The sequence below is a fragment of the Taudactylus pleione genome, unplaced genomic scaffold (assembly GCF_031769625.1).
Source record: "Taudactylus pleione unplaced genomic scaffold, aTauple2 ptg000090l, whole genome shotgun sequence".
NCBI classification, from domain to species: Eukaryota; Metazoa; Chordata; class Amphibia; order Anura; family Myobatrachidae; genus Taudactylus; species Taudactylus pleione.
This window is the reverse complement of record NW_028284492.1, coordinates 2,594,124-2,608,789: the sequence shown is the minus strand read 5'-3', so window position 1 is coordinate 2,608,789 and position 14,666 is coordinate 2,594,124. Positions and strand designations below refer to the sequence as shown.

The 14,666-nt window shown below is 40.6% G+C and overlaps 1 protein-coding gene across 1 annotated transcript in view; it reads right to left on the bottom strand.

Annotated features, from left to right (window-relative positions):
- RAB2A (RAB2A, member RAS oncogene family) overlaps positions 1-14,666 on the bottom strand; it is a 92,034-nt gene that overhangs the window by 26,976 nt on the left and 50,392 nt on the right. Inside the window, exons 4-6 of the mRNA XM_088469312.1 lie at positions 9,465-9,547; positions 8,453-8,545; positions 4,372-4,483 (exon numbers count right to left, since the gene is read on the bottom strand). Of these exons, the coding sequence (XP_088325438.1) occupies positions 4,372-4,483; positions 8,453-8,545; positions 9,465-9,547 (288 nt within the window). The remainder of the gene's footprint in view (positions 1-4,371; positions 4,484-8,452; positions 8,546-9,464; positions 9,548-14,666) is intronic.

Genomic DNA, 14,666 nt, shown 5'->3' with positions numbered 1-14,666 from the left:
CAAGCAAGTCCTAATATGAACAAAGGTTTATATTTGCACTGTAGCCCCACGATCTCTTGCACAGTTTTACATTACAATCTTTTCAACTGTAAGCTCTCATGAGCAGGGTCCTCTTTCCTCACGTGTACCTTCATCTCCTCCCATTGCCAACTGCGGTAATAAACCTCTGGGTGCTGCTTTTATGGTTATTAGTACAGCATATGCAGCAATGGATATAGAACTTGTACCCCATGTTATGCAATGTGTTGTACTTGTGCATTGCTTCGGTTTCTGCATTACGTAAGGTGCTGCAGACCCCTTGTGGCGCCATATATTAATAAAGCTATTGAGAAATAACAACGACATCTAGAAAGCTAGTAGTAAGCTATACTCTAGCATAACATGTATTATCCATCTACAAAATGAATTAGGAGTGTGGATATGCAAAAAGTACACCACATGCACATCATAGTAACATTAGATCACATTCTAGAACATTACTATTTACATTTGCATCATTATTTATTATACTAGACGGTGCCCCCTTTACAAACACAATATACTAGCTCAGGCTTTCTGTCCCACACGGTATACACCACTTTTCCTCCACTTATCTGGGAACCAGCATAACTCTATACATACATCCATTGCTGCAAGCCCAAACTCCTATAAAGAATTAGGTGAAGAGGTCAGCAAAGTTATCCCGTGACCCTACGGCCCAGCATTAAGGAACTGTGCATCGATTCTATATGCCAGGAGTCAGGCCTAATGGTTCCTGGCCAATGCAAAGAACAAGTTACCACATGGGGTCATTACATGTCAGATCTATGGAAACATGAAATGTGTCCAGGAGATTATGCAGGTTTGTGTATAGCATTGGGGATGACAGATCCCTATGCCTAAATGTGTGTGCTGCTCACACTGCAGGAACTCACGGAGGCAATGTCCAAAATGTTACAGCAATATATAATGCTGTTGCCCTGATTTCTGCTGAGGAAGGGTGTGGCCGAAAGTAAATAGATGTTATCTGCGCAGACAACTAGTTTCCTGAGCAAACAGACATTCAGGTGAAGGGAAGCTTGTGGTTTAGTACAGAGGAACAGATTAGTTACAACCACTATATGAATTCTGGGGTGACTACTACACACAGTGTTCACATGGAGACACTAGCAGGTGACGATGAAGAGGTTCCCGGCCCAGTCCTACCCATTGCTGCTTTAATTACAGACAGGTTTTGTCTTTTTCAAACAATATTTCTGTATTGTTATTTGACAAATTACAAAAATGATACATGGGAAAAACCTAAAAATGGGTGATTATGATTTCAAGTGTTTCGCTGTGGACGCGGAGGTGCCTCAGGCAGAGGCACGGCTAATTCAATAAATCAGTTTGAACGTTGCGTTGATGTCATAAGGTGAAATGACAGTAATTATCCCTGTATATGTAGAAATGAGAGTCATTACTGGCGACCGGGCACTTAGGTGCAATATATCAGAGCGGCATGACACAAAGGCAGGATGAAATGTATCATCAGTATCACCTAGGAATTTAAAGTACATAGATTATGCATAAAATTTATGGAAATATGTAATCTGCCAAATAGGTATAAAGTTCTACCAAACACTAAATAAAACCATATTAATACTGTGATTCTGAGACAGTTGGGCTCACTTTCACAGTACTATATTTACAATATTATGCCCAACAATATCCCATTTCTCTACTAAAATTCTATCAGTCCTGACACCATCTCTTGACCCAGCCCATCTCTAAAACTACTGTCCTATGTTACTCTTCTCCTTTGCCTCCAAACTACGAGACACTTGCGTTCAATGTCTGCCCTACTTTCTCTCCTCGTGCTCCATCCTCTACTTTCTGCAAATCGGGCTTCCACCCCAAAATTTCAGGCACCGCTCTCACAAAAGTGAACAATGATCTACTTACAACAAAGCCTAAGGGTCCCCTGCTACATACGCATCTGCCTGGACCTTTCTGCACCTAGGACACAGTTAATCACTTTCTTCCCCTGCACACCCTTAGTCAGACCTTTCCTTGTTCACATCCTACATAGCCAACTGCTCCTTCAGTATCTACCTCCGGTACATCATCATCTCCACCATCAATTGGGGTCCTACAAGACTGTTCTCAGCCAACTGCTTTTCCAATTGTACACCTTCTCTTGGTGAACTAACCCATTAATTCAGTCTCACCATAATTCAATCTACTACGTCTCCCCTGACCACCCTAGTTATTGTACTCTCTCATGTCACTGCCATCTCCACGGGTTAGGTATGATATGTCACCACTGACTATAGGCCTGATACAGAGATGGATGCAAAGCCTATGTTACGTATTTGAGTGATTTATGGTCTGCGCATGTGTCCGAGTTGCATTGCACATGCATCAAATGAGAAATTATTTGCAAAGTGATTGACAGGCAGGGATCATTTGTGAAAGGCAGTGGGGAGGTAGCGACTGAAATGCCTCTGCCTACATCTACAGTCCCATACACAGTGAAATAGGCTCTGGCCATTCTGTGAGACCACATGGATCTAATGCTACTTAGCGCATTTTAACCAAGTGAGTAACAGAACTGTAAACATCCTGGTAAGTGTCATAAAACAAGAAATAGTGAACAAGCGCTGCAAAAACCCTTCTTTATTCCTAGGGTAATCCTGAATAGATGGTGCAGTCCTCTCACACTTTATCACAAACTGAAACGACCACACTTGCATAGTAATCCTGTCACATGTGCATCTCAAGGTCTCTTTATAAGACAGGGAAAACTCAGGATAAGGTGAATGTAGAAATTGGACTTACATCTGTGGGGGAGTAGTCACAATGCAAGTATATATGTAATAAAAAAACCTGCGCTGCATAGGGAAGCAGCTTGTAAACCAGAGAGTGGAAACACCCAAAAACTCACAAAACAATGGTCACAAAACAAGAAATAGTGAACCAGCACTGCAGAAACCCTTCTTTACTCTTAGAGTAATCCTGAATAGATGGTGCAGTCCTCTCACTTTATCACAGACTGAAACGACCACACTTGCATAGTAATCCTGTCACATGTGCATCTCAAGGTATTCAGGATTACTCTAGGAGTAAAGAAGGGTTTCTGCAGTGCTGGTTCACCATTTCTGGTTTTGTGACGATTGGTTTGTGAGCTTTTGGGTGTGCCCGCTCTCTAGTTTACCAGCTGCTTCCCTATGCAGCACAGGTGTTTCATTATACATATACTTTCTAGTAAGTGTCATGTTTAAAGTTATAAGACCGCATGGTGAAAAAGCTTCAAGTAGCATTAGACCTGTGTCGGGAACCTGGCACAGGCGTTACCATACTGACTTGGCCATAGTGTGTGTCCACATGCTGACCGCATAGCCATCTCCACATGTCCCAATGCTACCTAAAGTGACACCTGTCCAAATAAAGCGGATTCTTCCCAAAGTCGCCATCTCCCTTCAAATCTCACCATCTACACAATTTAAGACTTGGTGTAAACGCACTACATTATTCCTCACATTCCTCTCGGGTCCACCTTATTTCCTGCAACATCCACACTCATCTATCCCTGATTCAATCCATCCTAAAAGCTGCAGTAAGAATGATTTTCCTCTTGTTTCTCTACTTTTATATCTTCTACAATCCAATTCAAATTACCTCACCTAAAAGTCCTCAACAATATCACTATTCAAATCTCATTTAGGAAATATTCTCTCACACAACCTATTTACATCTACAGATGTGACCACATACATCTTACTTCCTTGCGCGTTAAAGAGTGATTCTAGTCGCGCCATGCTGTGGGGTGACTCGGTAGTGCAGAGGGTCTTTTTGTGCGACATATTCGCAAAGTGATGTGAATGGGACGCACAAGCAGGTGTATACGCATGCGCAATGCTACGTTACAGTGCGACAGCCGCTGACACTGTTATGTAGTATATCATAGGCAGATACACCAGAAGTGGCACACAGAATATAGGCATGCAGCAGATCATTTTCATCGCATCGCTCTGCGAACAAGACTCATTTGAATGTAAAAAGTTGCATAAAAAGACTATCTGTGCTACAGTCACATGGTACTCATGCGTTATGTTTAACGCAACTTGTAGCGCACGGAGGTAGGATGTATTTGGAAACATCTGTACCTTTGACTGGTCCTCTACCGCCGATAACCCCCCTGCTGCTACCAACCGACAGAATTTCCTACCATGATCAGACGCTCTCCTAATCTTTAAGCAATCTCAGGAAAAACATCCTTTTATTACAGCTAACCCTACTCACATGGAACACTCCACACTCACTACGAGTCTGAGGCAACAATACTATTTGCTGATCATGTAGTACAGTAACGGTGCCATTAGTAGGACAGACAAAACAAGTGTATGTTACCTCTTCCACATTTGAAGCTGTCTTTGCAGAGGTCTCCATGAAAATTAGGCCATGTTCCCGGGCAAATGCTTCCCCTTCTTCCTTTTTTACTTCTCTCCTTGATTCTAAGTCACTGTGGATAAAACAAACATGTCAAATAGAACTCACTGAATAGGATCCCAGCAAAAAGGTATTGTCCTTTTAATCATGCATACTTCAGGGGTGTAATAAAGGCTTCTACATTGGTGGTGCTTAAACCTTAAATAGAATCGCAAGGCAGGCCAGAGAATGGGTGCAAGGGGCCTCAGTATGTATGAGAAACACTTAAATGAAATAAAATTCATTCTGATGGGAACAATGTTTTTATTAGCAACATAGGAAGTTGTGTTCTCAGCTGTGAACACTAGCTGTCTACGTTCATGCAATCTTTGGTCTTAATACCGCTAATGAGATCTGCGAAGCGCAATTAGCAGTGACAGAGCGGCAAAAGGCAACGAGGGAAGATGATGGGGGCCGTTCGCTTACTGAAGGTCATTGCTCTTTCCTGCCTGGTAGCTCAAGGTCTTTGTTAATTAAAGAGAGTTTGCTTTATGTAAAAAAAAATAATAATAATCATATGCACACATAGAAAGCAGCATCGTTCCTATTCTAAACCAAGCTTAGATAATTGTAAGTAGGGAACTACTGACATCCAAGTAGAAAACGGAAAAGATTGGCTTTGTGACATTGCAACATATATGGTTGAAAAAAAGAATCCTAACAATTGATTTTCTGATTTACAGACCAGGTAAAAATCGGGACTGCTGATGAGATCAGCATGTGGCCATAATGAATGGGGACAACTTCTGAGATCATCATTTTGCTCAACCACTAATAGACTGGATCTGCTGCCTGATTAGCTACAAATTATGTATTTTGTGATTCTTTTGAATAACACTAATACACTTTTCAATCCAGGAGTGGGAAGTGTGTGTGTGTGTGTGTGCGTGCGTGTGTGAATGCCAGAAGATATTGGCCAGGCACATTTTACACAAGCATTTTAGTAAATACTTCATTAGGACATATTTCAGGGTAGAAAGTGGTGTCTGCACTAAATGCTCAGAGAGAATCACAAAAGTCTAAAATCTTGCACCTGTAATCTCTACTCATTAACTCTATTGATCTGGTCCATAGGTTCTCAAACTCGGACCTCAAACAGTGCATGTTTTCCAGGTCTCCTCACATAATCACAAGTGAAATAAGTAGCTCCATCTGTGGATGTGTCAGTGAGTAATGAATACACCTGTGCACCTGCTGGGTGACCTGGAAAACGTGACCTGTGTGGGGTCCTGAGGACTGAGTTTGAGAACCACTTCTCTGGTCTTTCCTGCAGTTTTAGGAAAACCCATTTATTCTTATTCACATTGCATTTATATACTGTCACACAGCTTCTCTATATCTCACAGGCAAACTGCTAACAGCTCCAACAGATCAGGTTTAAAAAAATATATACTGAAACTCTGCAATCTCTCTCTAGACCAAGGTTATGTATAAGAAGCAAACGGCTCTGCCAGCACAGTAACCATTTGAGTGGTCAATGTGCGGCTCTCCTGCCACCTTGTTTCACTGCAATGTGCCATATCGAGTAACACAATAGTGGTAGGTAGCATTATAACTGTGATGGGCAGCAGGCAGCCCTCCGAGTCTTCACTTGTTGCCCCCGTTCCTATCGTAGTCATATTAGTTTATTTAAAGCTTAGAGCATTTTGAAAAATGTCTGCTGAAATGTTATTTAGAAATAAGTATAAAGCCGCGTACACAACAGCCGATATAATGAACGATTACGATATTGTTCATTATATCGGCCAGTGTGTATGCAGTCAACGACCAGCGATGCGTGCTCCCGCTGGATGTTGACGACATCGTTCATCGCCCGAACCTGCTGTCCAACCTGACGATATCGTCAGGTTGTGCAGGTTGGGGGATGAGGGAGGGTGCAGGCATTGAACGAGATCATTCGGTGTGTGTGCTCAATGTCATTAACGTCATTGAGCACGTCACTGCTGGGGAAACATTAAATGATATTGCTCATGTAGCAAATCGTTTAGTGTGTACGTGGCTTAATTTCATTGAATAAATGTATTGATTTAACTATTGAGATTAATGTGGGGTACACACTGGAATGACGGTCGGCCATGTGACCAGCCCGTCGACCCATTTGGTAAGGATATGCACAAATGGTCTTGTGCGCACGCACTTCCTAATCGGCCGCATGTGTCTTGCCAGAAGAACCAGTTGTGAGGTCATCATCACTGGTTCCTGTGGTCAGCATATGGGGCAGTCGTCTGGTCATATGTACACACATGCCAATGTGAGCGATATATCTACACAATATATTGCACCTGCCGGGCAGCACAGCCAATGCGTTATATCTATGAAAGAAGTAATTCACAGATCTATTGTGTACACACTGCCAGATGGCCGGGACGATATATCGTTTGTTGGCTGTATGAACGATATATCGTCCAGTGTGTACCCAGCATAAATTAATAATGTGCGGTCCTTTCGACCCCTAAAGCGTTGCCTGTCACTGCTCTATAATCTGCTATCAGATATTACATTACAGTATAATACAGAGAAAAGATACCTGCAAAAAGGACAAGGGCAGGAACAAATTGCTTACCGTCGTGCCGCCACTAGTATGTGTCTATCAATGGCATGGAACCATTGATTGTAAACCAGTCAATGGTTTGAAATATTGATGGTATGCCCATGCGTAATTGGCAGCTATAGTATGCGCAGTTGCACTGGAAAACCATCACCATCAGGATGAAATCATCTTTGATTAGCAACCATTGGTTACCGATAACCAACCCTATTAGACACTAGCCTATGGAACACTCAAAGGCTTTCTATCTAGACCGGAAGCCTGCAGATGAGCAGTATGTCCTAATGCTTGTAACTAGCGGCATCTGAATCAGCAAATGCACATTCAGGCGATATGTTGAAACTTTAAATGGTATATTTACCCGACAGTTTGTACGAGACATCTTAGAGAGCCTAACAAGTTTACCACTTATAAGACCTTAAGAAATAGATCTGTTTGCACAGAAACTACAGTTTTGTAAGAGTGTAAAACACATTCTGTCACGCAGACATCCAACTTATATGTATTAAAGAAATTCTCTCTTTAAAACAAAGTACAGTAGAGAGATGGATTCTGAGAAATGTAGGATAAGCATCAATGTATGGCCTGAACTGCAAACCCTAGGCTACTGAACCATACTATAGTCAGATTATGAGAAAAATATACATTGTATATCACACAGTAGTAGGTTCAGCAAAGTATATGTGTGTGGCATTATGCCAATTGTAGAAAACCAAACAATACATATTTTTTCCATTAGGTCACCAAAAGAAACCCAAACATTAATGAACAAAGCAAGACAACACAAAATGTTGCACCATAAAACCAGCGATCTGTCCTCAGTCACAGAGGTGTTAGACACCCCAGGATTTGAAGTGGCTGACCTAGGTATTCATAAACTCATAACTGATGCAATGTAATATGAAAGTCCTGAATTGCCTAAACTGTACAGTATTAACCACTTCTCTACCACCAACAATAGTCCCTTAAAGCTTTACTGCCATCTTAAATTGGCAAGCAGAAAATGATGCCAGCACTCTTCTCACAGAGCAATCATTGCTAGTCACAACTCTCAATGACCGTCAGGGGGCCCAGAAAGATGCCAGGACCAGCTTCTTTTGGTCCATAACACCCAAATCACAGCACATAACAGTCACAGATTCTCCTTTCAGCAGGAGTTCCTGAGACATCATTGCAGGGATGCTACAAGCTCTTCCTCCAGTAGAGGGCATTTACAGTGCAGCAACAGAGACTTGTATCAGGAAAGCAGTGGGAAAGTATCCTATTAATGAAGCCATGAATTTACCTTGCTATATAAATATATTTTGAACAACTATAACAGATGAAATGGAAGTTTCACAAATCTGAACATTGGTTTGATCATAAAAGTTGAGAGGATGTGGGCTGTGGTCAATAAAAAAAAGAAAGAAAAAAAAAAAAAGATATATATATATATATATATATGCTTAATTTTACCTTTTATTGGCAATTAGCATAATCACCATGTTTGAATTTGAATGTTGCCGTGCGTCTTCAAGCCAGGTTGTCAGGTGATTGAATGTGTCTCTCCTAGGCACAGAAACATAAGGCAAACTGTAAATGTAATGTGGTCATTTAAAAAAAAAAAAAATGCGTTCCCTACATTTTGTCATAACAACCATGGTTTTTTTTTTTTTATGACTGTGTACGTTATTGTGGGTTTGGAAATAGCACACACACCTCTAAACAAGATGGTCATTTGGTTAGGACTGTCCAAGTGCTACCTCTCCTTTTTATGTGTAAACCTTTCAGGCTTTACTGTGACATTCTGGCCAACTGTTTTACAAGGGATGATCAAAATAAGAATTCTACCAGTCTTCTAAAACAGAGGTCCTCAAACTCAGTCCTCAGGGCCCCACAGAGGTCACCAGGCTGGTGCACAGGTGTATTCATTACTCACTTACACATTTTAAAAGATCCACAGGTGATTCTGTGAGGGGACCTGGAAAACCTGTACTGTTTGGGATCCCGAGGACAGAGTTTGAGAACCTGTGTACTAAACTACAGCCTCATTTTTGTTTAAGGTAAAACACCCATTATTCTGATTCAAATTAGAGCACAATGCATTTATATAAAACAATGGTTCTCAATTCCAGTCCTCGAAGACACCCAACATGTCAGGTCTTGGTGGATTTCTTTATTCATGCACAGGTAAGTTAATCTATTTTGCTGAGGCCGTAATTATCCAATCTGTATACACAGACAGAAATCCTGAAACTATGAGCTGTTAGGTACTTGAAGGTTGGAGTCGAGAAGCACTGTTCTAAATTTGTAGCGTAATAGGAACCAGGATAAGAATTGCACCTATAAGAATCCACAATCGTCACTCTCCATATTACACACCAGCATGGAAGAGTAAGGCGCCCTGGCCCTCCCATAGGCAGTAACTTATTATAACATGCAGCCAAGAGAGAATACAAGTTGGGGACAAGAACACAAAAGCACTCACCTTGTAATGTCATAAACTAATAAAGCACCGGCGGCACCTCTGTAATACGAACGCGTGATGGAGCGAAAAGATTCTTGACCAGCCTAAAAGAGAGTGAGGTATAAAAGGTAAAATACATTAGACATGTCCTGGCTTTCATTGAAAATTTATAGAAAATAAAAATAATAATACTATCCCTCTAACCCAAGGGGATAAAATATAGGACCAAACATCTCCAATTACAAAGCATATCATGCCAACTAGATCATTTAGCTCAATAATATTATAAATGTTATATTTATTTTTAATTAAATCTTTCCCCCCCCCCCCCCCAAGAATCCGAGCTCTGTTTTAATTACGCAGATGTATATTGCCGACATGTATACTTCAGACCATTGGCATTATCCCGAGAGCTATCCCTGCACTGTTGTCACAACACTAGCAGTTCCTAATCTAGGTATATCCCACAGTGCAACAGGTGATCTCCAGTGGGTTGATCCCTTGAGCAGTTTTCTGTAGTAATATTACAGAACAAATTGGTAATGAGATTAGCACTTCACTGTGAGCCAAGTCCATGCAGTAAAGCGCAGTTTTCACTTCAATATTAGAATTCGAGATGAGCGGGTTCGGTTTTACACGTATATGTTTGGATCTCAAAAACAGCATCTTATTGACTATCGGCTACTATGTTTTGGATAGCCAAAAACATAAATCTGAACTGTCGATAATTTTGGTGAAAAGAACAGAGTAAAACCATACCCGCACATCTCTAATTAGCATATATATCTAATCATCACACCGATTCAAAGGTATATAGACTTTAAGAAAAAAAAAAAAAAGCCGATACACTGGTATTGGAAGGAGAAAAAAAAATATTGGAAAATATTGAAAATAAACCCTCAATTTTTTAAGTAGTAATATAGGACCATGAAAAATGCAAACTCCTTATCAGACTCTTATGACCTCTTGTTGGGTACATGCTATAACACAAAGCTGGCCAATTTTAAAGACTGAGATACTTGATCCCTGTATCAGCCTAATAACGCTAGGTACACACTAGAAGATTATCTGTCCAATCTGGCTGGTCGGAACAAAAAACTGGTAATGTATGGGTGTAAATGACAATCGACCATTTGCTTTCATACGCCAGAAAAATGATAAAAATGGTCATTTGGACAAATTGGTTAAATCAAACGGATTTAACAAAATTGTCTGAACAACCATTTTTGTTTGTTTCAAGTGTTTGTCTGGTTGGAATGAAAATCAACCATTTCCCAGATTGGACAGATATTCTTATACTGTGTACCTATTTTAAGGGAATTATACACAGGTATAAGATGTAAAAGAGAACATATACATCTCTGATCTCATCTCCCTTCACTCTCCTGTCCGCCCTCTTCATTCAACTAATGCACGCAGCCTTTCATGCCAACGCATTACTTCCTCCCGCCTCCCAAGTTTTGCCCGCACTGCTCTCCAGCTTTGGAACTCTCTCCTTCTACCCATCACACTCTTCACCTCTCATTCAAACGGGCTCTGAAGACCCACTACTTCATTAAAGCCTTCCAGCTCTCATCCTAACTCCCTGCTACATGCTCCTTTCTCCCCATCTACGCCATCTGTGTCACACCTGTTTGTCTGCCCCTCCCTTTTAGAAAGTAAGCTCTTATGAGCAGGGCCCTCTACCCTCTAGGGCTTCTCCCGCTTTACTTCCATCTACTTCTTACTCCCGACTAGGGCACCTAACACTTGGTTGCTTATGCTCTGCTGCTTATGTGGGTGTTATGGTCGCTAATGTAGCAATGTATATTATCCATGTCCTTGTCCTGCACTGTATTGTACTGTAAGTCACTGGTCACCTATTTATGTACTTTCTAAGGGGCAGCGGAGCACTTGTGGCACCATATAAATAAATATTTTAAAAGCAGCTAGTATTATGTCTTATGCAGAGCCATAACTAGGAAGGTCCCAAGTTCCCTCACCCAGGGTGTGAAGCCAAGTGTACACCAGCATGAAATGGCTTATTTATTTTTTTCCTTTAAATTAGCAAGATTGAGGCCCAAATTTATCAATGAATGATATTCTTGAGATCACTCGTTACGAATCTTAAATGGTGTCAGCTCCTGTCATGTGTTTGAAAAATGAGTTAGGAGCCGATTGGTTGGAGCACCATTTAAGATTAGTAACGAGTGATAATAAGAATATCCCTCGTTGATAAATCTGGGCCGGAGATTTATATTATGTTTATACTACTAGAGCTGCTCTGGCAGGTGCAGCACACTCATGTTGCAGCATCCATCCATTCGTTCAGGTGCCGCCACATGTATAGCTGAGCCCTGTAAGAGATGTATCATACAGCAGATTATACATAAGGGAGAATCCAAGTGGATTCCGCCACATCTACTGAATTAATAGATATGCCTGCTCCTGCCTCAGATTAACTTGTCAGTTATCCATTGTATATTTATAGTGGCATAAGGATCAATAATCTCTATGCCCATGGCAAAATTCTCTTTTCTAATGCCATGTGTGTTCAATGGTGAGCAAAGTATGTTCTGGAGATATAACTCTGACTTAACAAACTCATCGCTTTACTACAGTTTTTATGAATGATGTATGAAATATATACAATTGTGTGGTTTGTAAAAAAATAAATTAAAATAAATTGGATTAGATGTGAGCAGACTGCAGGATTGGCAAATTTTAATCTATAAAATGGTGTCACTGATGAGTTCTGGAGATCTTTCATACTGGCCACAGTACTTGTTATGCATAGTGGAAATGATGACAATCTATACATGACGGACTTAAGCTGGCCACACACAAGAGCAACGGGCATCCGGAACGTATGCCCTTGAACGAGGATTGTCCGTACAAATTTGAGTTAATGAACGGCGAACGATCACTGTTCCATCCTTCAATAACTTACCATAGGTCGCTAGCAATATCGCTAGGTTTGAAGTGCAGCACATCAAACCTAGTGACAGCGGGAGCGTGCAATCCGTGAACACTGAGCGATGTAGGCGATTTGTTGTTACGAAACAGCAAATCGGCCAGACTTTACGATCAACAGAGACACATGATGGATCAAACTGCACTACTCCAATCTTTCAATGATCAAAGCAAATAGCTGGAAACAGGGGGAAATGGGGTGTCCAATCAATGGGCACTGATAGTTGATGACCAAAATCTTTGTGCATAGTTAACTGGATTAACCATCAATGCTTGAGATAAAGGCGATTGTACCTAGCTGGATTATGACTGGGATTCCAGGCCATCTTAACTCACACACCAACATGTGTCTGGGCAAATTGGTAAAAAATAAAAAAATATATCAATATTCTGAACTGCCACGCATAATTGCTCTGTGTTATCACGCAAATGTGGACATGGCTTTGTTCCTCTATTTCTCTTATACATTGTAATTGATGCTTTAATAAAATGTGTTTAAAAAAAAAAATGTTCCCTATACTACACCTTATAATTCTATAACAAGTGTTTTTACCTAGAACATCACTTTTGCATTAGAAATAATTTTACAATAATTATGTGTTATTGCCAAGCAGGGCCACATTGCACATCCTCCAGCAGACGATGCCTCTTGGAAAGTACAAGCAGCACATCCAACCGTATCTCCCAGTCACCACTTGTTAGCAGGAACTTGCCACTTTATCTGGTACGGTCTGTCCCCTCAGAAGGTTTGATCAAGCTTTCCCTATGCTACTATAGAAGAAAATGCAAGATGTTGCCCATAGCAACAAATCAGATTTCTCCTTTCATTTTATAGACTGTACTAGAAAAATGAGAACTACAATCTCATTAATTGCATTAAGCAAAACATCCACAATTTTTTTTTTTTTCTCTTAGAAGGTTTGATAAATCTCTTACAACCACAAACTTAAGGACTGCAAATGGGGAGGTGAATAGATTTGTACGGCCTTCTTGTGTTTGTATGTAGAGTCTCCCAGATAATATTGTTTACATCTCTCATGCAAAAGATACAGGCACCTGCAACTATAATTCCTGAGTATATGGTTCAGATGCTGACATCTTACAGCAGTCTTCTCCGTTTCTCTAAGGTATTAGGTGCCCTGAGGACACTGCAAAGGATATTCAGATAGGATGTTCTTACTGAGCTTTGTAACAGTATAAACAAGCGAATGTTAGAAACAGGTAGCCACATATAGTATATGCTTTCTTTCCCTTCTATTTCTAGGAACAAGCCGCTCTCTAAAAATCTTTCTTTGGCAATCCCCGACATCCCAATTTACTGAATGGCTTCACAATACATGAATCATTATTAGAACACAGAAAGGACTCCTAGCAACTGAGCTCAGAAGACAAATCTGAAAGGAAGCAAATAACCCAGAGCTGCGCATTTCAATTCAATAACCTGCTCCCTGGGGCAGCTGTTGACACTAGAATAAATAAAGCCCATTGTAAATAAATGATGAATGACATCTTTACGCCCACCATCTGCTGGTGTAAAGGTTGTTGGAAGGCCAAGGATGCAGATTTTATCCGTTATATCGGAAGCCACAGCCAGCCTTTCAGCAGGCCCTGGACTTAATGTGCTCAGTTTTTCCCTTTTAATCTGTTTAGGCAAAAAACAGAAAAGCTGAAATTCACTGACAGCCCAAATTCTTCCGCTGGTCACCTAAATGGATTTATTGAGTCTTCAGCTAACAAAAAGAAAGGAACGAAAAAAATATTTCTACCATGACAATTAAGTTAGACATCTTTTTCAGAGTCTGCTCTTCCCAGATGTTCGTATCAGCCAAATCCTAATTAGCATGACAGAACCACTGACATGTTGTAGAATTATAAAGAAAGAACTAAATAAAATGATATAACTGGGTAAAAAGATCTACACAGTTATATCGGGGTCTATGACATTTGTGACCCAGAAAAATGTGGACATACATTATGGTACTCACGTGTAGTGAGAGGATGCACCGGTATCTCAACCAGGGTTGTTACTAGTCCATACCTTCAGGGCCCAGTGTCATTTTTGCGTTGTGAATTGCTAAGTTGCATAGTGCCAATTTTCTTATATGCTCACTCTTATGTGAGTTTAACACACAATGACAAGTATCACAACCCAACTTTACACTGTGTGCATCTGGAGATAATGAATGTGGTGGGCTCAGTTTCCTTGGACCCTTCAATAATGGTTTTCAGCAGTTTGTTTTAGATTCTCACAATTTAATTTTCCTGATCAAT